The sequence below is a fragment of the Molothrus ater genome, chromosome 24, assembly GCF_012460135.2.
Source record: "Molothrus ater isolate BHLD 08-10-18 breed brown headed cowbird chromosome 24, BPBGC_Mater_1.1, whole genome shotgun sequence".
In the NCBI taxonomy this organism is placed as follows: Eukaryota; Metazoa; Chordata; class Aves; order Passeriformes; family Icteridae; genus Molothrus; species Molothrus ater.
In genome coordinates, this window is record NC_050501.2 from 4,171,360 (window position 1) to 4,196,254 (window position 24,895).

The 24,895-nt window shown below is 55.3% G+C and overlaps 2 protein-coding genes across 4 annotated transcripts in view; one reads left to right on the top strand and one right to left on the bottom strand.

Annotated features, from left to right (window-relative positions):
- The window catches only part of COL8A2 (collagen type VIII alpha 2 chain), a 34,198-nt gene extending 15,806 nt beyond the window's left edge, over nt 1-18,392 (top strand). For 2 of the 3 annotated variants that reach the window (XM_054517191.1, XM_036396962.2), the window contains exons 2-3: nt 9,069-9,259; nt 13,627-18,392. In XM_054517191.1, the coding sequence (XP_054373166.1) occupies nt 9,085-9,259; nt 13,627-15,548 (2,097 nt within the window). In that variant the 5' untranslated portion in view covers nt 9,069-9,084 and the 3' untranslated portion in view covers nt 15,549-18,392. Of the gene's footprint in view, nt 1-5,745; nt 5,897-9,068; nt 9,260-13,626 lie in introns of those variants that run through there. The other variant, XM_036396963.2, reaches the window with a different exon arrangement.
- A 738-nt stretch (nt 18,393-19,130) lies between these two features.
- Nucleotides 19,131-24,786, bottom strand: ADPRS (ADP-ribosylserine hydrolase). Its single transcript, XM_036396965.2, has 6 exons — nt 24,558-24,786; nt 23,144-23,240; nt 22,171-22,378; nt 21,897-22,081; nt 21,705-21,805; nt 19,131-21,217 (listed from the first exon to the last, which is right to left on the bottom strand). Exons 1-6 carry the CDS (start codon nt 24,784-24,786, stop codon nt 20,925-20,927), a joined length of 1,113 nt encoding a protein of 370 aa, XP_036252858.1. The 3' UTR covers nt 19,131-20,924.
- Between the last annotated feature and the right edge of the window lie 109 nt (nt 24,787-24,895).

Below are 24,895 nucleotides of genomic sequence, written 5' to 3' on the forward strand. Positions count from 1 at the left end.
GGCTTTGGGTTGTGGCACATTGGCACTAAGTGAAAGAGGGTTAATGACAAGGATGGTGAATGTGGGGACACTGAGTGGCACCTCATGGTCCCCAGGACATGTCACCCAGCTGTCCAGGAGTGGTGCTGTCCTGTGGGACTCTGCTGCCTCTGCACAGGCTCCTGTGGCATGGGGGTTTGGTGTAATCCTCAGGAAAGCAGGGCCACTGGAATTCCCTGTGAGACTGTCAATTCCGAGACAAAGGAAATGTGGAAACTTTAAAAAAAAATAATTTAAAAAAAAAAGTAGAAATTTCAAATTGAAAAATCAAAGCAGCTGATTCAGCAATGGTGAAACATCTTGTGACAGTGTCAGGCAAATTATTTCCAAACAAAATTCTGGGAAAAAATCAGCTTGATTTTGCACAACCCACAGCTGTCCCAATGGAAAGGCACGTGGGGTTTGTCCATTGGGATGGGGGCATGGAGCCCCATGGTGCTGTGGGACTCCAGGAGCACAGCCTGGCAGAGAGGATACCCCCAAAAATGGGGATTACAGGGCACAGGGGAAATCTGAAATCCATCCAGGAGCACGAGGCTGTGCCAGACAGGAGCGTGGGATACAGGAGTGTCTTGTCAGAGTTTCCACTGAACACCTCGGGCTGGCTGGGGTCTCACATCAGCTCACAGAAATTAAATTAAATTAAATAACATAAATACTGCCTGAAACGTGCACTCCATCCCCTTCCCTGGGTGTGGAAATGGGGAAGCAGCTGCACATGGCTGCCGTGCCAGGAGTGCTCCTTTATGGTGCATGGCCTTGGGGGCAGCAGGGGATGGGGATAGGATGGGAATAGGGGTGGGAATGGGGATGGAGATGGGAATGGGGATGGGGATGGGGATGGGATGGGGATGGGGATGGGGATGGGATGGGATGGGATGGGATGGGATGGGATGGGATGGGATGGGATGGGATAGGATGGGAATAGGGATGGGATAGGGATGGGGATAGGGATGGGGATGGGGATGGGGATGGGGATGGGGAAGGGATGGGTATAGAAATGGTGAAGAGAGAGGCATGGTGAAGGGATGGCGAGGGGATGGGGAAGCCGATGGTGGCGCGGGGCCGCGATTTGCCGAGGGGAAGGAAGGCAGGACCGAGGCACCGCCCCGGCAGGTAACCCCATCCCCCAGCGCCGCCCGCCAGGGAGGGACGCAGCCGAGGCTCCCGCTCCTGAAATTTATTTTAATGTAAACCTAGCTGTAAGGCAGCTTTTTCTCATTTTTAAACTATTTCATATCAATCCTTGGCCTGACATTTGTTTTCTTTGAGTGCGGTGGGGAGCGCGGTCGGCATTGCTGAGGATATCTCCTCTGGAATCTTGGCAGAGGCGGCTCCCTATCTTTGAAGAAATGGCAAATGCAAAACAGAAGGCCGATATTAGAGAAGCATAAACAATATTTTTTTTCCCCTGTTAACCCCAGGAGAGGCGCAGGGGCCGGCTCGGTGACACGGCGGCGGGGGGACAGGGGGGGACATCGACCATCCTCGGCCACAGGGCACCTGCCTGGGCTGACCCCAGGCTGGGACACCCCAGCATCGCTTCGGGCAGGTCCTGTCACCTGCGGCCACGCCGCTGTCCCCAAGGACCGACCCAGTGGGACAGGGAGCGGTGGCAGCCCCGGAATGGCCACACCGGGAGGGTTTGCAGTGCTTGGGGACGGGCAGGTGGAGCCAGGGGTGCCCCAACCAGGGTCTTGCCCTGTTGGGGCTCAGTAGCCGAGCTCTGGAGTCTCCCGCAAGGAGATGCAGCTCCGAGGTGAAGCGGGTGCCGCCGGGTGATTTGTCACAGGGGTTTTGTGGAGGATAACCGCGGGGAGGACGTGCGGGAGCACTGATGGGCGGGCAGGCACAGGCAGCAGGGCTGGCAGCAGCCAGGCTCACCTGGGGGTGGCTAAAATGCTGGTAAAGGAGAGGAAATGGAGATCAAAGGACCCAGCAAAACCAAGGAGACAGAATTCCAAACTCTGACGTTAAAATAAAATTACTGTTAGGCTAAACACTGTGAGGCAGGTTCCTGTCTGAGCAGCTGGGCAGGGATGGGGGATGTTCCTGGTGTTTCAGACAGGAGGAGATGTTTTCACAGCAATTCACACATCTGCTGTCCTACCTGGGCAGGTGCTGAGGGAGGAGTGGAGAGCTCAGCTGGGAAAACCACAGGGTGGGGACACCGTGGTGGGGATGCTGTGCCAGGGACTGACCAGTAGCCCCAGCTGTCCGGGGGCACTGGGAGCTGCTGGCTCCATGCTGTCCCACTGCTCTGGAGCTCAGATTTACCATGGTGCAAGGCCAGCACCTCTTTTCCTTGCGAGAACAGGTGCTGCTGCTGAGGCTCCTCGTTGCATCCAGAGCCACTGAGGGCTCCCCAGGTGCTGTTATGGGCTCCCACTGCATTCCCTGAGCAGGGTCCCCTTCCATGGGATAGGTGTGGCTGGAACAGCCACAGCGCTGCTGCCCCACATGTCCAAGCCTGCAGCCCCCCAAGGGAGCTGCCCTGAGCACCCTGCCCCAAAAGGCTCATTACAATGAATCCAGTGACCCCAGCACGAGGCTGGAAGTTTAAATGTCTGTGGTTGATGGCCACTTGCCTGCAAATTCCCTGGGATGGGAATTGCTCCCTGCGGGTCCCTCCAGGCTTAGCAGATTTCTTTGCAAAACACCCCTTGCCTTAGGAATGTTATTTCTGCACAGGAGCAAGGTGGGTCTGACCTGCAGACCTCGGGAAAACTCCAACTGCTTCCCACTGCTCCCACCAGGACCTACCTGTCCCTGGAGCAGGGCTGGCCCAGCCAGCACAGGGTCCTTGGAGAGCGATGCCCAAAGCTCCAGCAGCTCCCTGGGGCTCTCAGCCCCTGTCCTTCATGTGGTGTCTGGGCAAATGCTCCACATCCCACACCAGGAGCCAGGCACAAGTGTCTGTGCTTGGTCATGGCATGGCCTGGGCTCACAGAGCAGTTTGGACCCTGCACAGCCCCCTGGAAAGGGGTTCCAGCCAGGGGGATGGAACCCTCCAACACCCTCAGCACCCTCATCCCTCCTGCAGCCCAGCTCTGGCACTTGGCTCCTGCTCTGCTCCTCCAGCCCTCTGGGACAGCGTCACAGCCGCCCCTGGGCAGGCCACCATCCCACTGGGAAGAGGAGGAGGAGGAGGAGGAGCAGAGGGGAAGAAGAAAGGAGGAAAAAAACGAATCCCCACAAAAATGTCTTCATAACAGGAAACGTCTCATAAAATACCTGTGGTTTGGCATGTGTGATTCGACTGGTCAAACTATGCACCTGGCAGGGAACCCTGCTATTAATGCTGCAGCTCTGGTATTTCAGTGGAGGGGAGGCTGGCGGGGGGGTGGGACCGGGGATTTGGGGTGCAGAAACTCCACTGGGGCCAGAGCAAGGGGGGACACGTCCCTTGGGTCTCACCCACCTCTATGGGTGACTTCCCAGCTGTAATCAGTGAGGGAACTGCAGCACCCCAGTGTGACCGTGCTCACAGGGGTCTGAGGATGAGGGAAGAGACGAGGATCTGACTCCATGTTTCAGAAGGCTTGATTTATTATTTTATGATATATATTATATTAAAACTATCCTAAAAGAATAGAAGAAAGGATTTCAACAGAAGGCTGGCTAAGAATAGAATAGGAAAGAATGATAACAAAGGTTTGTGGCTCAGACTCTCTGTCTGAGCCAGCTGGGCAGTGATTGGCCATTAATTAGAAACAACCACATGAGCCCAATCCCAGATGCACCTGTTGCATTCCACAGCAGCAGATAACCATTGGTTACATTTTGTTCCTGAGGCCTCTCAGCTTCTCAGGAGGAACAATCCTAAAGAAAAGATTTTTCATAAAAGATGTCTGCGACGCCCCAGGGATGCCGTGAGCCAGGCTGAGCCTTGCCCCAGGCAGGACCTGGTGTTGCTGCAGCTCCGAGCCAGGGGCTTCCACCCAGACCCGGGGGTGCCCGCCTGGCTCTCGGGTGCCCGCCCATCCGCAGGGATGCCCTCAGCCCCACGCACACCCGCCGGGGCTGCTGCAGAGGAGTTTTGACAGCTGGAGGTGAGGGATTAAGCCCTGAGCCGTGACCTGCGGCTGCGCTCCCGGCACACACGCCTGGGGTCACTAATCCGCTCGAGCTGAGCCCTGACCCGGCGGCCGCGGGATCAAGCGGTGCCACCACCCCTGGTGCTGGCATCACTGCAGGACCCGGGCAGAGTGAGCCGTGGGCAGGGGCACCATGGCCATGCTGTACACACCACACCATGCCATGATCTGCTAAGCTGTGCTGTGCCATACCATGCTGTACCATGCCATACCATACCATGCCATACCGTGCCGTACCACGCCATGCCATGCCATACCATGCTGTACCATGCCATGCCATGCCGTACCGTGCCGTACCATGCCGTACCATGCTGTACCATGCTGTACACACCACGCCATGCCATACCATGCTGTACCATGCCATGCCATGCCATACCGTGCCGTACCATGCTATACCACACCACACCATGCCATGCCATGCCATGCCTATCCCGCTCCGTCCAGGGCCAGGCTTGGGCACTGTGTGCAGGAGCAGGTCCCTGCAGATGGGGTGGGGTGTTTTTTCTTCATCAAGGAAAATGTTTTCTTGTTCCCTGGGCTGCTGGCGGGCGAGGCTCCGGCTCGGGCTCTGGGTCCGGCAGCGCGTACAGCAGCCTTGGATGGGATCAGGTGTCATGCAGTCAAGGACAGGCTGGTGCCAAGTCTCCCCCACGCTCCGGCGCTGCTCAGCCGAGCTGCTCCCTGATGCCTTTGGCTTTCGCAGCCCAGCCTGCGGAAACAACGTGCTGTTCTCCCTCTTCATAGCTCACTTTTCGTTTTTGACTGGGTTTATTATTATTTTTAAAGCATGTGTAGTGCAAAGCAAATCATCGACCTCCCGCTGGAGCCGGGCCAGCCCCGTGTTGGGCTTGGAAATCCTCCCTGCTTTATTTTTTATTGTAAATGACCGGAGGATGGAGCGGCTCGATGGGACACGGCGGCGGCCAAGCCGTGCTCCAGCCCACCCACACGCGCCGGCTGCTCCCGGTGCTTCCCTTTCCCTGCATCCCCCCAGCCCTGGACGAGGGCAAGGAGCTTCCCACGGCTCGCCCCCAGCCTGGGGACAGCTTCTGCCACAGCTTCCAGAGGTGGTGGCTGTGCCTTGTGATCCCAGAGCACAGAATGGGGACAGTTTGGGCATGAGGAAGAGGATGCAGACAGCAATGGGCATGGGGATGGGATGGGGCCTCACCTGGGCATGCAGCTGAAGTGCATCAAATTCCCCATCCTGCCTCATCCCTGAGCCCCTCTGTGGGGCTGGCGTGGCCCTGGAATGGATGTGGGGCTGGAGCTGGGGGGAGTGCCAGAGAGCACATGCTGTGCCCCAAACTGACCACGCTTTGACTGCCGGCTATAAACAAGTTCCCCGTTGTGCCGACCTTCAGTCACAATGGCAGATCCCCCGTGGATCACATATATTGACTTAAAAAATAATTAGCCTCAAAGGGAGCAGGCGCGGGGCCGGCCAGGCCCTTCATTAATATTTAAGTAACAGGGGCCATAAATCAGCTGCAGCTCAGCCAACAGCCCTGGCCGTGTCTGTGGGGAAGCGGGGCCATGGTGTTCACAGGAACATTGCCCAGTGCACAGGCATGGGAGTGCTGACATGGGCTCTGTGGGGAGAGTGGGACAGTGTGGGGGCCAGCAGCCCCCTTCCACTGGGAATGGCCAGGAGCACTCCAGGAACACGCTGGGAGCTCACCGGGCTGCCCAGCACAAGCCACGAGCAGTTGCGGAGCGACGGAGGCAGCACGGGCTGGTTGTTTTCCTGCAAGAACAAGGTGACATTTCTTGTCTTTTCTCATGGTTTAAGTGTGAGATTTTTTCCCCGTTCCCAGCGCTTTCATGGCGTGCCAAAGGTTTTTAACACGTCTGCTCGCCGCCTGCCAGGGGAGCCGACACTCGCACCGTCAGCGTGGCGGCCGCGGCTCTGAAGTCGTGCCAGGGGTCTCGGTGCTGGGTCGGGGCCCTGCTCCCCCCAGAGCTGAGCAGTGTGGAGGATTGCTGGGCCCCATCCTGCTCCAGCATCCCCAGAGAACAGCAGGGACCCCTCAAGTGCTGCCCCTGTATGAACCCTCCTGGCTCAGCAGCTCCTGCTGGGCTTGGCTTTGCGACAAGGGATGGTTTTGGTTGTACTGGAGTGTGCTGGGGGGCTGGAGCTGCCTCTGGAGGACAGCAGCCTGGCTGGACAGTGCCCAGTATGGTGGCTGCAGTGCCCAGGCAGAGTGGAGTGAGCCGGGAGCACAGGACCCCCAAAGCATCTCCCCTGCTCCAAGTGGGAAAAAAAAATGAATCTCATGGGATTTCTGTTGACCATACAAGAGCAGGTTCTTGACCCCAGACCCCAGGAGGACAGGCAGGGGACCCCCAGGAGGATGGGCAGGTGACCCTTGTCTGTCTGTCTGTCTGTAGCCACCCCATACACATGATGGATCTGCCACCATTCACGACCTGCCAGGCGAGATGGGAGCATCGTGTGGCTGCTCCGTGTGATTAATTATCAGTTCATAACACAGGAGATTTCAAGCATGAAAGAGCCTCTCCACAAGCACGTTGTGCACACTTTATCCATCATATGAGACTCCAGATGTTTCCATTTTATTGTTATTAAATCACTGCCTGGAGAGCGCGGGTAGCAGGAGGCCTCCTGCCCCAGTGCCGGGCACGGCCTGGGGGGGACAGCTCAGCACCAGAGACCCCTTTTGTTGAGGGACACGTACCTGGGGGCTCAGGCCAGGCTTCCCCTGCTGCTCTGCAGAGACTGGGGCAGTTGGAATGACCTGGCTGAATCAAGAGGGTGACAGAGGACACAGAGCAGGGAACTCAGTTTCATATCCAACATACAATGAAACCGTGTCAGATTCCCTTGTCCTCCCTCTCCCTTCCCTCTGGCTCCATTTTCCCTGCATCCCACATCTCTCCAAAGGCTGAGGTCTCACAGCAGGAGGATGCAATGCCCAGGAGCAAGGGGCTGAACCACCCCAGGGTGCTGCTCCCATGGCAGCATCCTGAGAAAACGGGAGGAGCAGGGGTGAATCCAGGTGGGAGAGGAGAGAGCTAGGAAGGGAGGGAGGTGAGATGGAGGCACAGGGGTCATACCAGGTAAGGAAAACAAGTAAATAGCTGATTCAGGGGTTTGTTCTCCTCTTTTATTTAACAGAAACTGTATTTTTACAGCTGCAATCCCTTAGAATGGGATTCTTTTCCCCTTAAACAAATCCTTGTAAAATAATGCTTCATAAAAAGAAGCGTTCCTCTCCTCGACCCTGAAGACAGAAAAACAATAATGCCGGCGAGGCCCTGGCCGTGCTGCCAAGGAGGCTGGGGGTGGCTGTCACCCCTGTCCCTGGCAGTGCCACCCAACCCACAGCCACAGCTTTGGTGTCTCAGTGGGAATGGCACCGCTCTGGGCCTGTGGTTCTGGTGGGATGGGCAGAGCAGAGTTCCCCTTCCAGCATCTGCCACAGCCACCTGCATCCTCACAGGGTCCATCGAGCTGCTAATGGCAGGGCCATCCCTGTCCCCTCCAGCCCTCAGCTGACTCCAGACCATTTTCCAGGCACAAGAGCAGCTGTCAAGGCTGCCTCGTCCCTGGAGACTCCAAAAACCTGCCAAGCCCTTGTGGCATCAGGAACAATCCCATGCCAGGGCTCCCTGCTCCCTTGACTTAATTTGCTTTAATTTTGTTTTAATTTGGGTTGTTTTTTCTCTAGGCTGCAGCTTTTTTTTTTTTTTTTTTTTTTCCACTGCTGCTTCAGCAAAAGCGATTCAGGAAATTCCGATGAAATCCCAGCATGCAGCAGCCCTGCCCCTGCTCCCTGGCAGGACAGGCCAGGAGCTTAATTCTCATTAATAACCACCACAGGTCAATTATTGCGAGAAGGAGGAAAAGCAGCAAAAAGCTCTTTGGCGTCACGTGTTGTTTAAGCTTCCGAAAATAAACGTTCTTTGCAAATCAATATGTTTGCAGCTCCACACGTGGAGCTGACAGGGAGAGTTGCTGGAGGAAGAGAATATTTATAAAGAGGGTTTATTTTAAATAAACAGGCACTTAAGGCTGAGGCTGCTGCTCCCATCCCTCGTCCTCTGCGCGAGTTCCCGGCGCTGCCCGCAAAGCGCCGCAGTTGAGCCACAAACACGGCAAATCTCTGGTTCCCATGTTGTGGGTTTGGCCCAGCACCCATTTGGGATGCTCAGCACCCACTCAGGACGATCAGCACCCATTTGAGAGGTTCAGCACCCACTCGGGAGGCTCAGCACCCTTCCTTGCCCCAGGGAAGGCAGGGCTTGGCAGTGGCAGCTTGTGCTTCCCACAGGGTCCCAAGTGAGAGGAGTCCCTGCTCACTTGAGGGATGTGACAGCAATGCTGGGCTCAGTGGGCTTGCAGGTCTCATCTGCCTTTTTACCACCTCTTATATTTGCTAGATATGCATAAGGGATGTGAGAGTTACCACAGAAACTCAGGGCAGCCTCTGTAAGACTCCACTGGGCACCCCTATGGCTGGTTACAGTGCAAGATGAGGGAAGAGCCTCCAGCTGTGCCAGGGGAGGTTCAGGTTGGACATCAGAAAGAATTTCTCTGTGGAACGGGCTGTCAGGCATTGGAAGGGGACTGCCCAGGGAAGTGGTGGAGTCCTGGAGGTGTCTGAGGAACAACTGGATGTGGCACTCAGTGCTCTGGGCTAGTGACAAGTGGGGATCAGTCACAGGTTGGGCTCAATAGGTTTTGGAGGTCCTTTACAACCTCAGTGATTCTGGGATTCTATTCTATAAACTGTATTCACCATGCATCACCCAGCTCTGCTGTGTCAGGAGGGGCAACGTGTTCAGGATACCTGCCCCACAAAAAGGCAAATTCAAGGGAGTCCTGTTCCCATGGGGATCATTCCTGGACTCCCAGCTGGTCCTGGTGAGGGGTGTGTGTACCCAATGTCACTGTTGCTTTGTCTGCAGGAGCCGTGGGAGCAGGATGCTGCCGGACGTCGTGGCGCTGCCGGTGATGCTGGGCACGCTGGTGATGCTGATGGGCCCCGGCTCGGCGGCGGGAGGCGGCGTGGGGGGCTACGCTCAAGTCAAGTACATGCAGCCCATGGTGAAGGGACCCCTGGGACCCCCGTTCCGTGAAGGCAAAGGGCAGTACCTGGGTAAGGGATGCACTCTGTGGCACTGTGTAAGGACACGGGGCAGTGGGAAGGGGATGTGGCACCTCACAGCCACGGGGCACTTGTCACTCTCCACCCTTCAGGCTCCTGGAAGCTGCCTGGCACAGCCAAGGGTGCTGCTGTCCAAAACACTTGGCCAAGCATGGCCGGATCATTTGGGTCTTTAACCCAGTGACAGGGTGGACACAGCTCAGCAGGGAAGTGAAGCCCTTTGCTGGGGCTGGGAGGGCACCTTGGTCTGGGAGCCAGGGGACACAGGGGACCCTCCAGCCTCTGGCTCCTGCCCTCCTGCCCATCCCCAGCAGCAGGAGGCACAGAAGCCCCAGCACTCGCTGTCTCTGCCTTTCCCTGCTGTTAAACCTGAGCTGTTCTGGCAAGGCTTTTTCCACTCCTCCACCTATTCCGTTTCCCTGTCTGCATTTTGCACCAGCTGGGAAAGGAAAGAGTGCCAAGGCTGGAGCTGAGACCCAGCCTGGCAAGGGAAGAGCAGAAGAGAGACATTTCCTCTCTCGGAGAGCAGCAACCAGAAACTCCAGACGTGTTGAATCGCTCCCCACTGAGTGATGTGCACCCAGAGGGGCAGAGGCACCAGGGTCATTGCTCTGCACAGCCGGGGCTCCAGCACCCCCAGCCTTCCATAATCCCCTGTCCCCAGCTGCCCTTCCTGCACCCACCCCAGTGCTGGCACCACCACGGGATGGGGCCCTGCTGGGCTCAGGTATCCAGGCTTGCCAGGTCGGTGCTTGGCCCTTGGGAAGAGCCACTGGAGCCTCCCTAGGGCTTGTCATGGACCTGGACCCTCCCAGAGCTGAAGTCTTGGCTCTGGGAGGAGAAACCAGAGAAGGCTGGGCCACCGGTGGCTGATTTACTGGAGGGCTGAATGGCTTATCAGGAGTTCAGCCCAGCACATGTGTCAGAAAACACACAGCAAAACCTGGAGCTGAAGTGTGCTACAAGGCCCCCCTCCCTGCCCCCTTCCCAGCTGTTGTAAAGCTGCTCCCTGAATCCCAGCCAGAGCCAAAACCTTCCAGCGTAGCACAGGAACACTTCAGCTGCTGGTGGGACTGGATTCAAATCTCTCCCTGCTGTTCTCCCTTCTTTTTTCCCTTCTTCCTATGCATGGGAGTGACTTGCATTGCCTCTGAGCAATGCTGCCTATGGTGGGGAGAGCAGAGTGCACCAGGCTGGGGCAAGGAGAGGTATGGACAAGCTCTGCCAGGTTAGACCAGGCAGAGGGGACGCTGAGGCAGGGCTGAGCACAGAAGTCCCTTGGACATTACTCCTCTAAAACCCTTGGGAAGGAGAGGACAGGTGGGGGACAGGAGAGAGGGACGCAGGGACAGCTGCAGCCCGAGCCACCGGCTGTGGGGCCGCACAGAGGCAGCTGGGGAAGCCGGTGCCTCCTGGATCCCACCGAGCTCCCATCTCTGCTTAACCTCTAATTTGGCAAGGAAAATCCCTGCTGGCCTTCTGCCCTGCTTGGGGAGCTCAGCTGACTCGCCGCGACGGCGCAGGGCTGTGCCGTGCCCCTGCGGGTTACCCCGGCCCGGGGGGAGCTGTGCAGGGCCCCCCGGCTGCCCCAGCCTGGCCCCGGGGCTGGGGGGTTCCCTCCTGCCTCCAGGTGCCATCTGGTGAGTGACAGGTTTCTTCAGGGTGCCAGACACCTTTTCTCACCCAAAAATAGCTGCCCCAGAGCACAGAGGGAGCTCAGGGGAGGAGATGCTGCTAAATGCTGAAATGCTCAGAACATTGAAGCAGAGATTTGCACATTGGGGGTTTATTTTGGCTTAATTTCAACCATGTCAATGGCCCTGCAGCCAGGTAAACCCACGAACGAGTGCTGTGCTGGGGCACCCACTGCTGGGAGACAGCATGAGAGGTGCTAAAACACTGATCCCACACAACATCCCTGTGAGCCTGTGAAACTCTCTCACGAGACAGAGCTTGGCAGCAGCTCTGGAACAAGCTCGGCCGGGCTCCGCCACAGAGCAGCCAACCTCTCCTTCCTGCAGTGTCATCTGGCCGTGCTGGCCAGACCCACTGCTGGCTGCTCATGGCTGGGAACCACTTCCCATCCCGCTGGATTGTTCCTCTGCTGGCCAGGCTGTGCTGTTGGTTCCCCTCTCCAGGCAGGACGGGTCCTTAACGGGATGAACACAGCTCCAGAGGGGCTGCAGCACCCACCTGGCCACGTCCATGCTCCTCAGGAGCTGGGATGCTCTGCGGTGGGAGCTCCCAGGGGTCATTCCTGCCCTGTCCCCCTCCCGCTGCCCCAGCTGGCTCTGTTAGCATTCACAGCAGCTCAGTTCATGCATTGAGGGGAGCACAGAACCCCACGCTGGTGCTGTGAAGTGCAGAGCTCCGAGACATGTGTCTGTGGTAAGACATGGGCTTTTGAAATCGGACACCAGTGGGGCTGCAGTGTCCCAGTTTCTCTGCGCTGACGGCCCCGGTTTGGTTTTCCCGTCTGCTTTTTTGGCCGCCTGCAAGCTGGCAGCTCCCGCCTGGCGTTTCTCTCCAGTGCCTTGTGTGAGAGAGTGTGTGTGTGCTTTTTCCTTCCTTCGTGGGCTCAGCTGTAGATCCTTGTTCTGATTCCATGCAAAATGACCTAGAAAACGAATTCATTTCAAACCATTGCAGGAAAATAAAAAATTAAAAAGAAAAAGTAGGGGGAGAAAACACATTGAAATCATTTACTGGAGAATTTTTTTCCAGAATCCAAACCCCAGAAATAGTGCAGCACGGCACAGCTCCCTTGCCCTCTTTTCCACACCGTTTTCCTGGGTGAGGAGCAGAAGTTTGCAGAAATCCAGTGGCAATGTCATGACAGACAAGTATTTCCTTCACCAAGAGAGCCAAGTGACCACAGCTACAGCTGGGGACGTGGGCCAGGCTTTGATTTATAGATAAGCTCTAAAAGTGTTTCTATTACCCAAGGAAAACACAGCAGCACCAGGCTGGGAAGGGCCAGAGCTAATTGCTGTGTTCGGGGCAGGCAAAGCCACCTCTGATGCTCCGGGAGCTGTGCCTGCTGCTGCCACAGTTATTCTTTTCACGTGTCTCAAATCTCCCATAAGCTTTTCCCGTTGACTGAGGAAATCTCCGTGCTGGCAGATCCCAGCACCACGTGTGTCCATGCTCCCAAAGCCCAGCTTGGCTCACCGAGGGGGCCAGACTGGCAGACCTTGTATCCTGCTCCCACCCCAGGCAGGATCCATCCCTATCCCAGGAACTTGTCCATATAGATCTCTTCTCAACTGGAATGATCTCCCTCGGGCAGTTTTGATTTAAATTCACACAAAATGTCATAGCCCTTTCCTCTGCCTTTTGCATTTCTCACCATCATCACGTGCACATGTGACTGTCGAGTATTTCCTTCATTTCAAACTGCCCAAAAAAAGAGTTTGTCAGATTTATTCTTTCTCACCCTTTCCTGGTGTCACGTGGGAGGTGACACCCTGCCTGGGCCAGCCTCGAGGAGTTATTTATGCTCACGTCTGTGCTTTCCATGCTGAGCTGTGGTGGGCATGTCATCTGCCTCTCCTTGCCTTTGGAGTCTCTCAGCCCATTAGTTTCTTTCTTATATCCGTTTGCAAAAGACCTCAATAAATTCTTGAAATGTCAAGTGGTTGCGGCCTATTCCCAGCTGGGCTGACTCATTTGGACGGAGCTGAGGCTGCATTTCCCTCCCAGCTCTTGGCTTCTGCTCCATCCCCAGAGCTTTTTTGCTTTTTGGTTTTTCTCTGCCTTGCTGGACTCGGGAGCTGTGCCAGCAAGCACTGTAGGCATGGCCTAACCCATACATCCATCACCTCCTCAGGCTCTGGAGTACATGTCCAAGAGTTTTCTTTTTAATCCAAAAGGATTAAAGGTCTCCCAAGGCCCTGGACTCGCGGGACGGGGTGAGGGATTATCCCCAGTCTTGGCTCGCTCTGTCGTCATCCTCTCAGCTGAACCCAGGCAGGAACAACTGAATCCCACGGTGCTTTCGAGGCCGCTGGGAAGCAAGGCAGCAGGAGGTTTGAATCCAGCTCCAAAACCACCCTGCAGTAACTCATCACAAAATAGCCCTGCCAGAGCTGACAGCAAGCACTGGCACCTTCCATGGTGGCACCGGACATCATGGAGGGATGTGAAGCTGGAATGAGAGAACTCTGGGCTTTGGCCTCCCCTCAGGACAGCCCTGCTGATGCTGTAGGGGCCCAGGAAGCTGCTGTGGCCATGTTTCAGTGGAAGGGTCCCCGTTCAAGCCCAGCCCAGGCCACTCAGAGACCCCGGTTCCAACATCCCAAGGACACTCCTTGCCCAGGGCCAGCTCTAGTGACATTCTGTGTCTCCTCTCTCCACAGACATGCCGCCACTGCTGCCCATGGACCTCAAAGGCGAGCCAGGACCGCCAGGGAAGCCTGGCCCTCGTGGACCTCCCGGGCCCCCCGGCTACCCTGGAAAACCGGGCACAGGGAAGCCAGGAATGCACGGCCAGCCTGGGCCTGCTGGGCCCCCGGGCTTCTCGGGCATTGGGAAACCGGGCATCCCAGGACTCCCCGGGAAGGCGGGTATGAAAGGGATGCCCGGAGCCAAGGGCGAGCCCGGCATGCGTGGGGAGCAAGGGCCGAGGGGACTGCCCGGCCCGCCGGGGCTGCCCGGGCCAGCCGGCCTCTCTGTCAATGGGAAGCCGGGTCCCCAGGGCGGCCCTGGCCTGCCCGGGTTTCGGGGAGAGCCTGGCCCGAAAGGAGAGCCGGGTCCCCGCGGAGAACGAGGGATGAAGGGTGAAAATGGCGTGGGGAAGCCAGGCTTACCGGGGCCCCGGGGCAACGGGGGCCCTCCCGGCCCTGCGGGGCCCCCCGGGCCCGCCGGCATTGGGAAGCCTGGCCTCGATGGGCTGCCGGGAGCGCCCGGGGACAAGGGCGACATGGGTCCCCCGGGCGGGCCGGGTGTCACCGGGGAGCCCGGCCCTGTGGGGCCGCGGGGACCGCCCGGGATCGATGGGATCGGTGTCCCGGGCGTCGCGGGGGTGCCGGGGATACAGGGCCCCATGGGACCGAAGGGAGAGCCCGGGATCCGCGGCCTCCCTGGCCTGCCAGGCCCCACGGGCTATGGGAAGCCGGGCATGCCCGGCCTGAAAGGAGACCGCGGGCAGCCCGGGGCACAGGGAGCCATCGGCGATAAGGGGGAGCCCGGCGTTGATGGCGAGCCGGGCGAGCCAGGCCCTGCCGGCATCATCGGCCCGCCGGGCCCGCCGGGGTCCATGGGGCTGCCGGGCAAGCACGGGCTGCCCGGCCCCAAGGGGGACGTGGGGCCGAGCGGGCCCCCGGGAATGCCGGGGATACGCGGCGACCAGGGCCCGAACGGCTTCGCGGGGAAGCCGGGGGTGCCGGGAGAAAGGGGCCTGCCCGGGTCACTGGGACCTCCCGGCCCAACGGGCCCCAAAGGTGAACCGGGGTTCATCGGCCTTCCGGGGGTGCCTGGATTAACGGGCGGCCCCGGGCCCAAAGGGGACGGTGGGATCCCAGGGCAGCCAGGGCTGAGGGGCCCCTCCGGCATCCCGGGATTGCAAGGACCTGCTGGCCCCATGGGGCCTCAGGGGCTACCAGGCCTGAAAGGGGAGCCTGGGCTCCCTGGCATTCCCGGCGAGGGGAAGACCGGCGAGCCTGGCCTGGCCGGACCCATCGGCCCACCCGGAATGCCAGGAACACCGGGGCTGAACGGGCCACCAGGGCCACCGGGGCCACCTGGGCCACCAGGAGCGCCAGGAGTGCTGGACGAGACGGGCATCGCGGGGCTGCACCTGCCGGACGGTGGCGTGGAGGGGGCTGTGCTGGGCAACGGGAAGCCGGGCAAGCCACAGTACGGCCGAGGAGAGCTCGCTGCCCGCATCGCGCCGGCCTTCACTGCCATCCTCACCTCCCCCTTCCCCGCATCCGGCATGCCCGTCAAGTTTGACCGGACCTTGTACAACGGGCACAATGGCTACAACCCGGTCACCGGGATCTTCACCTGCCCCGTATCCGGAATCTACTACTTTGCCTACCACGTGCACGTTAAAGGGACCAACGTTTGGGTGGCTCTGTATAAGAACAACGTGCCGGCCACCTACACCTACGATGAGTACAAAAAGGGGTACCTGGACCAGGCCTCGGGCAGTGCCGTGCTTGAACTCAAGGAGAACGACCAGGTCTGGGTACAGATGCCCTCGGACCAGGCCAATGGGCTGTACTCCACGGAATACATCCACTCCTCCTTCTCCGGGTTCCTGCTCTGCCCCACATAACAGCTGTTGGGCACGTTTCCTTTTCACCCACTTTAGCCATAAACTTCTTTTTTTTTTTGATAAAAAAGTGTTTTAAAATTAATACAAAAAAGAAAAATCACTGGGAAGAACGCGCAAGACATTGTCATGGGACCTTGCTTCACACTGTTTGATCCATGAGTCAAGAGGGTAATCGGGAAGGAGACATCTATCCATCTATCTTTCTTTTTTTGGGGGAGGGAGAAGGGAGGGAGGGGAGTGACTTCTTCAACAAAGCATATTTGGAATAAGTACCCCAGTGACTGGACATCAAACACAGGAACACACTTGGGATGGCAAGGATCTGGCCATCCAGAGAGGAAGACCGGACCCCCATGGTCTGTATCAAGTGCCCTCATTTCCCATTTGGAATGCTAGATAAATAAATCCAGCTGTGTCATGGCTAATGTGTTGGTAACCAACGCAGGGTCCCAGGCACTTACACAAACCCATAGAGCAGCAGGGATCCACGCTGGATTGAGAAATTTCCTTCCAAACCATCAGATGCCCAAGTTCCAGGCTTGCTGACGCCTGTTTTTCCAGACTGTGCTTTGGGGCAGTCTCTCCGATTCACTCCAGATTCAGTGTGGTTGGATTTATAATCCTAAAGAGTGGAACACTTTGCATAAGCACCTTCTTCTAAGAAGTAAATATTATTTTTAACCCTCCCCCCCAGCACCTTTAGGAATAAAATCATCCAGGCACTGGTACCTGGGAGGATGCCATGACCGGTTCCAAAGGCAGTGAGGGAAGCTGGGACCCCGTGATGAACAACGATCTGCTCTCTCCTTTCACCTGCTGGGAAGTCCAAGGGCTGGTCCTGTCCCGTCTGTCTCTGCAGCCCAAAGACTTGCTTGGCCTCAGGAGCATCTCTGCCCACACGAGGATGGCAGTGCAAGCCTAGCTCACGGTGCTGCCAGCTGGTGTGACATAAGGAAGTGCCACTGATGGACAACTTGCTTTTCCTGTCTCACTATTTTGGGATGTGTGAACTCTTGCATTGGTGTCCCCCCTTCCTCTGGGGATCTTTGAATTAAGAAAAAACAGTGCTGGTTCTAACTTTCCACACAGTGATTTCACCACGGTGCTATGACCCATTGAAGAACATCACTTACAAGTGTAGTGCAATACCTGTGACAGGGCACCAGCCCAGGGGCCACTCTGTGACTTAGGTTAAAGAAATCAACATTTGCCTGTTGTTACCACTTTGTCTCTCTAATGCTTGGAGCATTTCTGACCTGAGCATGAGCTGCAGGGCTCTGGGCCAGGCATGATGGCACTGCCCCACACAGATCCTGTGGCTTTGCAGGTTTTCTCACAGTAGAACAGTCACTGCCACTTCCAGGACAGGGATGCTGCTCATCCCAGGCCAGGAGCATGCTGCTGAAGTCAATCCATGTGCATATCCCACTGCATGTCCTTCTGCAAAGGCACATCCCTGAGAAACAGCAACAATTTGGTCACCAGCTCTGACCTTTGCATTTTCCCAAAGCCTGTTTGATGGCCAAAGAAACGTAGCAAGACTGGGACTGGGCTTGTTTTCCAGATGGACTCTATGAGATATTTAAACAACTTTTCTTTTTCTATTTCTATTTTGCTTGTTTGTTTTCTCCTCAAGCCTGTCCTGTGTTTCTGCCTCTTGCCATTCAGGCCTTCCTTTTAAAAACTCACCTACCCTGAAATTAAGAAACTCAAGAAGGAAATTTGCAGTTGGAAGGCCAGTGCTCTGGGCACTGCCTGTTGGGGCTGTGTGTCCCCTCCCTGGGATCTTTTCCCTGTGAATTTCTCTCCTTAAAGCTGCAAGGTTCATGCAGAGATGAACCTCCAAGCTGGAAGCTGTCTGATCCCACTGGACACTTTTAACTCCTGAGGGCATGGTCAGGACCATTTGGGTTGTGATCCCAACAGGTTATATCCCAGCAGGAACAGTCCCTTAAATAAAAAGTGGAAGCTCAGATGATTTTTCCAGACCCAGGTTTGGTAGGAGAGGATGCTGGGAGGGGATTTGGCTCCTTTTCTCTGGAGAATAGAGGGATTTGAGCTGGTCCAGCCTCGTGCAGGGCCAGGAGCTGCCACGCCTGGTGGGAGCTTCATCCTGCTCCTCAAAGCAACTTATTTATACTGTGCCTAATCTACAGCCCATCTCTTCTTGTTCTGTGCTGCTTCATTCCAAACTTCTCGTTCGAGCTGGCAAAAAGCAACGACCAAACTCCTCACTGTAGCCACCCCCAGATTAAGTTTGTGCTGTAGATACAGTTTTGTAATTCCACTTTCCTATCACGTGCAGAGCAAACCCATAATCACCCCTAGCAGCTATTTAACCTCTTACATTTACACACTAATGGAAAGCAAAGATATTACACGCACATAGTTAGGCTAAAAAAAAAAAAACGATGCACAGGATGAGGGAGGCTGTTCACTCTCCAGAAGGATTTTTTTTTTCTGGAATATTGAGTACATATTAGCCAGCAGAAAGGATTATTTTCTGTCGTGTGTGTGAGCGCGTGGGATTTTGGTTTCAATCACAAGAATAAAAAAGGTTGGGTTGGATGAGGTTATGTCTATTTTTAATGCTGAAAACTGCATTACAATGTGCATTTTTATATACAAATTCTTACTATTTTTTTTTTAAATTTGCCTCTAGTATCTTCATTTCTAACCTAGTATATAGAGGTTTTTAGTTTTGTAAATACTTACTACATGCACTGTCCTAGTAAAAGTTGGTTTAAAATGCACTCTTTGTGACCCAAAACTGACCTGCTCTTCACAACTAAAACTGCAGTACTTGATTGTATTGACAAACATCAATAAAACTTATTGTATAGAGGTGGGCTCACCTGTGCTTTGTCCTGGGTCTTGCTCTGCCTCATACAGTTCTCTTACACTCTATTGTAAGAGATCTTGCTCATTCCCAGCAGATTCCCTAAGTGATATCCTTATGCAAAAAGTTACTGCATGTTTCTTGTGATTAAGGAAAAGACTCCTGTCTCCAGAAATTCAGTTTTAGAAAAGGTTGAAACCCAGATCCTTCCAGCCTGGTGATGATTAATTTCAGGGATTCAAGTTGAAGTCTTAGGGATTCCCTTTCCCTTCTGTGTGGTTTGTTTTCCATTATTTTTTTATCCTACATCACACACCTTGTGCACAGCCAGCCTCAATCCTGAGAGCGTCAGGAACACTCAGGACTGGTGAATCACTTGCACCTTCACAGGTTCACAGTCCAAAGAGAAGAAAATGTGTTTTCCCACCTGATCTCACCTTAAGGGGTGAAACACTGGAATCCAGGGAAGCCTGGCTGACACCCAGCCCATTCCAAGGAGAAGCCATCCTCCTGCTGCCATGCACGAGGCTCCCAGTGAATTCCCTGCTCTCTGCACCATCCTCACGTGCTGGATTCCAGCACCTGAACTCCTTCCACAGGCTGAGAAGGAAAAGGGGCCTTTCCAAAGGCCCTCCCTGCAATGCTCAGTGTCAACTCACCCTTGTGCCAAGAACCACTCCTGGTCCTCTTGGCACTGAGGATGCACAACTTCATGACTTGAGTGAAAACACAGGAGCACTGGCTACTTAACAAAGATAACTGAGGGATTTTACTTCTTTCCAAGGAAACTGAAGGGTTTAGTACACATCTAAATTCAGGCTCAAAGAGCTCCAGTCTTTAAATAGGAGCTCTTTGCTTGTCAGGAGTTCCAAACATTTAAAATTATAAAGCTGCTTTAAAAGAAAAATATCTTCTTTTAAATAATTAAATGAATCTGGTTGTTCCTCTGGCAGAATAATGTGGAAAACCTGGTATTTTACAGCTCAGATCTGCAGCACAATACAAAAATATACAACAGACCAAAATTCCACACGTTCCCAGGACAAGAATCCATTTATACAAGGAAAACCCATTATAGCATCACACAAAAGACTGGCACTTGAAGGAAGCAGACAACGGGGAAAACTGGAAGGACCTGTGGCAGCCAGATTCCCACATGTGCATGCAGCCTGACACAGCCACCACGTGCTGACACCACTGGGGAGCACCACAGCCACTTCCCAGTGTCACAAGACATGCTGGAGAAATAACAAGAGTTACACTGTCACATTTAAGCTTATAAACATTTCCATGTGATGACTTTTTGTTTTCAATTATTAAAAAGCTTCCAACCCTTTCTAGATGTGCCATTCCCAAGCTGTTTTTCCCTTTTTGACCAGCTCCACTAGGAAAAGGTTTTAAATGTGAAGTTCTGGAACACAGCTGTGCTAGAATGTTCTTGGCCACCAGCACCAGCTTCTTTTCAATATTGATGTCCCCAATTAACCCACCTTTCCCTTTAATTCTGGGGCAAATTTTACCAAGTACAAAGGCTGAGACTGTGATAAATTAACTCCTGCATCCTGCTCAAGTCACTTTTGTGACTGACTGCAGCAGAACCAGGCATTCTACCCCTGTACTACTTCTACTCCCAGATCTGCACTCCACAGGAGCTGGACTCTCATGATCCTTGGGGGTCCCTTTCCATTTGGGGTATTCTGTGATTTAAACAGGAATCTCACTTGGTGCTCTGGGCATATACAGGACTTTAAAAATACAGAGGAGCAGCCAGAGTGGCTGCAGCAGTGTGACAGCAGCTGTGCAAGGGGCACAAAGTGCAGCAGGTGACTGTTGGATCACAGAGCCAAGGACACAGGAGGAGCAGCAATTAGTGACACCCTCTCCCAGCAGGGACAATGAGCCAGCTGGGATTGTCTGCAGGCATCAAAGGTCTCTCACACAGCCATCAGCAATGCAAAGAAATCCCTTCTCTGGCCCTTCTCATTCTGCCTTTAAGGCAACAAATGTCCCCAGAAATCTGCACTCCATTATCCTAACTCAGCACAGGTGACACTCTGGTGACTCCTGTGACATCCCTTATCTGGCCAGCTGACAATGACTTGCTGCTGTACCAGGGGTGTGGAGACTGGACAAGCCACTGACCACCAAAACACAGCCCATGGACACAGGAGCAGATGAAAACAGGGAGAAAGTCCATGGATTCAGACACCCACCAGTAACTGCAATGACAAATGGCACAATGGTGGACAAAGCAAGCAGCAGAAATCCATGGAAAATGAGACACTTGTGTACACTCAGGGAGATGCAGCCACTGTCCAAGTGCAGCCACTTCCCAGCTGACCCTTGACTGAAGGGGATGTCCCCTCTTTTCCAGGCTGGCTCCTGCTCCCAGCTCCCAGCTGACAGCAGCAGGCTCCCCCTTCCCAGGTGAGGCTCGCTGGCGTCGGCCGATGGCGCGGATCCACCGCTGGGTCTGCCCGGGGAAGCAGAGCTGACCATCCCTTTGCCTTCAGGAAAGCCCTGGGGCTGTCCTGGACTCAGAGCCGCTGGCAGTAGAGTTCATAGAGGCTCTTGGCCATCCTCTGGGTCTCCTGGAAAGCCTCACAGCTCTGCTCCCAGCTCGGGGGCACCTGCTCCTCCCCGTAGTAGGCGCCGGCGATGGCCCCCGCCATGGTGGCGATGGTGTCCGTGTCCCCCCCCAGGGAGATGCAGTAGATGATGGTTCTCTGCAGGGCGTTGTAGTGCTCAGGAATGTCAGGATCAGCGTCCATGCAGCGCAGGAAGGAGTAAATGGCAGTGGGGACGGAGCGCAGCGCAGCGATGCCATTGCCTGGAACACACCCCGTCAGCACCCTCTGGCCTCCCTTCCTTTTCCCTTCCTACTGGTGACTTTCCATAACAGTATCATGGATTTTACCAGGAAAAGGTGCAAAAGTTTGTCCCTCAGAAAGCCCCCAGTTCCCCAGTGCCACTCACATCCTGCAGAGCAATTCCCAGTTACCCCAGTATAGCCTGGCCATACACATCTACTCATTCCCACTCAACATGATGACCCAATAGCCCTTAAGAGTCTTGAAATATTAAGAAATATTATGCAAGGTAAATTGATCTTAGCAAGAAATTTTTTTCCTATCAATACACAAGGAAATCACTGAGTTGAGACTCAGAATTCCTGACTGGTGAGCACAGGCTGCTTTTCCAGCATAGTCTGTGCCTGACAGGCTGAAGAGCAATCTAGGGGGACATACATCTCCCAGGCTTGCTAAGTTAGTCTTGCTTCCAGCTTTCCTAATGCTTGTACTAAGAAAGGTACTCACCCAACTCAAACAATACATCTGCTTTGGGAACACTGCTGAGCTCCAAAAATTCCTTGATTTTCTTGAGACGCCTGGAAAATGGCAAATCCTCAAATCCCAGCCTGCAAACAGAGAGAGCAGTGAAGAGGAGAGAATGTGAAGAGCCAGAACAAACCACCAAAGCAGGGTTGGGGCTTTCCCCAAGCTACTCACGCTCGGGCATCACTGAGAGACTTGTCATCTGCCTCCACGTGCTCCATGTGGCTGATGAGCTGCTCCAGGAAGGTTTCCCTGCTGAGCCCTTCCTGCAGTGCCAGGTGCACAGCCAGGGCCTGCAGGATGGCCCCATTGTAGCCCAGGGAGTTGGCGTGGGTCAGCTCCGCGCTCAGCTTCGCAAACTGCCACAGAAACGCCGGTGTCAGCAAAGCTTCCTGGGACGCTCCCCTGGCAGCAGGGACACCCAGAGAAGCCCAGAATGTTCCGTTACCTTCTTGACATCCTGGATGTCGGAGTAGACGAGGGGGATGCCGGCCACCCTCATGGCGCCGCCGTTCCCGTAGGAGCCCTTCCCGTTGAACTGAGCTCTCGCAGGCTCAAACACGTCGCTGCACTTGGGGCTCAGGAGCTTCTTGAAGACGTTGACCACGGCCATCCCATAGCCCCTGTTGGGTTCCTTCTTGTACTCCTCAGCAAACCTGGTGTGGGCAGGGGGGAAAACACCCCGGGGGTTTGGTCTGTTACTGGGGTTTGTGATTGGATGAAGGCTCTTGCTAAAGTGAATTAATAACACACACCTAAATCAAGGACAGTCAGGGCTCAGAGATACAGTTCTGCAGGAAACAATTCCCAAAGAACAGTGTGAAAGAAGGATGTATAAACATCACCTTCCATAACCCACTTGTTTCCCTCTCAGCTCTGCCTCAAAATAGAAGCAAACTAGAAACATTTCCGTGGGCCACAACCACAAGGAAAGTCTTTTGTTCAAGTTCAATGGAAGAGTTTTCTAAACAAAGAAATGCTTTCCCTTAAGTGGAACCAAATGCTCTCAGGGCCAGGGATTCAACAGGGAAACGGATCATAAACAGAGTCAAGCTGAGCTCACTCCTATTCCCTCACTAAATTAAGGACAGTGCAAACATAAATAGCAACAAATAAACATGAAACAAAATGTTTCTGGAGTCTCCAAGCATTCTCCTCCCCAAAGGTGAACACACACAAGGCTGACACACAGCAGTGCTGCCCTGTCAAGGCAGCTTCAGACTCCACACTGCAGCTGATCCTGCTGCATGGTCCAAGATATGGCAAAGCAAAAGGATTAACAAACTGAAGGATTAACCACCTATTTCCTAACTTTTTCCCCTCCAAAAATTAGTAATTAGCATTAGTCTGCCTCAGCCCCTGTCCCCCGTTCCACAGACAGTCACAGTGATGGTTACACCTTCAGGAAGCCTCATGCTCACCTCTTGGCCATGTCAACCTCATCAAACTCCTGCTTGGCCAGCAGTGACTGCACCACCGACCTGCTCATGGCCGTGTCGTCCGTGTAGGGCAGCGACTCTGCAACGGGAGGGCAAAGAGTCACACCAGCAGCCAGGGACAAACTGCTCCTGCCCTCTGCCAGCACCACCCTCATCTCCAGGGCCTGACTGTCACAAGTTGCCAGAGACAGCTGTGGCTGCCCATGGATCCCCGAAGTGTCCCAGGCCAGGTTGGACAGGGCTTGGAGCAACCTGGGATAGTGGAAGGTGTCCCTGCCATGGCAGAGGATAGCACTGGGTGATTTTTAAGGTGCCCTTCCAACCCAAACCTGTCTGGAATTTAAGTTCCCTGGCACTCTGAGGTTGACACTGCCGTGGTTGTCAGAGTCAGGAGACACAGCCAGGAGCTGCATCCACAGCTATAATGACAAAGAATATACTGCAAGATTAGTAAGAGCCAGGAGAAGATGTATGACATCCAGAGGTATATATGGACAAGAGTCAGGCCAACACAGAATCACAGATTTCCAGGATAGTTTAGGTTTGAAGGGGCCTTAAAACCCATCCTGTTCCACTCCCTGCCGTGGGCAGGGACATCTTCCACTATCCCAGGTTGCTCCAAGCCCTGTCCAACCTGGCCTTGGACACTTCCAGGGATGGAGCAGCCACAGCTCCTCTGGGCAACCTGTGCCAGGGCCTCCCCACCCTCATGGGGAACAATTCCTTCCCAACATCCCATCTAACCCTGCTCTCTAGCAATGGGAAGCCATTCCCCGTGTCCTGTCACTCCAAGGTTTGTCAATAGCATCCATCTTTCCTGCAGACTCCTCTCAAGCACTGTAAGGCTGCAATAATTTCCTACGAGTTAAATAAAAACTCTGTGCTTCTCTCACTCTTCTCAAGTTTTGGTACCTCTGCTCCCTGCTGACACCCCAGCACTGCCACACCCATTCACACTGCCCCCCCAGCACACTCCACCTCAGCTCCCTGGAATAGGAGCAGCTCGGGCCGAGCAGAGCAAACCACGGGGCCTTCTGCATCAGCGGTGTCCCTAAGGAATCCCTAGGGAATCAGGAATGGGCACAGGACAGAGCAGGGCAGGGAACAGCCAGGGCAGTCACAGCAGAGATGCCCCACACCAGGTGAGGGGTAAGCACTGGGGGCACCCACGTTTCGGGGGAGCTGAGGGGTTGGGGATTCTGCAGGTTGGGCACCTCAAAGCCCAGTCCTGGGGGTGCTGAGGGAGTGGAACACAAACTGTACCCCAAAGGCCAGTCCTGGGGAGTGCTGGGGTCTAACCCGAATCTCTGGGGTGCGGAGTGCCGTGCACAGCGGGGTGTGTGAAGGGGGCACCGGGGGACATCCCCCGCTCCCCGACGCGCTCCCCCCCACGCACCTCCACGTGCGCTCCCCGCCGCCTCCCCTCCCTCCTCAGGCGGCGCCGGTTCCAGCCCTTTGAGGAAACTCAGCAGCTCCGGCAGCTTCACGACGCTCCTGCCTTCGAAAACAGCTCCCAGGCAATCCCCTAACAACGCCCCGGCTAAGCAGCCCCGGAACCGAGCGAGGCCGGGCCGGGGACGAGCCGGGAGCCGCCCGGCGCCTGAGGCCGGACCCGCGGCCGCCATCTTGCTGCGCGCGGCGCCCTCTTCCCCCGGGCAGCCAAGGGGCAGCGTGGGCCGAAGGCGCTGCCGCGCACAGTGGCGCCCCCTGGCGGCCCGGAGGACCGAGGTGCCG

Coding starts and splice junctions, on each gene's coding strand:
- ADPRS (XM_036396965.2), bottom strand. CDS start 24,786: ATGGCGGCCGCGGGTCCGGCCTCAGGCGCCGGGCGGCTCCCGGCTCGT. Junction 22,082..22,170: donor ACATCCAGGATGTCAAGAAG/GTAACGGAACAT, acceptor TTTCTGTGGCAG/TTTGCGAAGCTGAGCGCGGA. Junction 21,218..21,704: donor AGATGTATTGTTTGAGTTGG/GTGAGTACCTTT, acceptor GGTGTGTTCCAG/GCAATGGCATCGCTGCGCTG.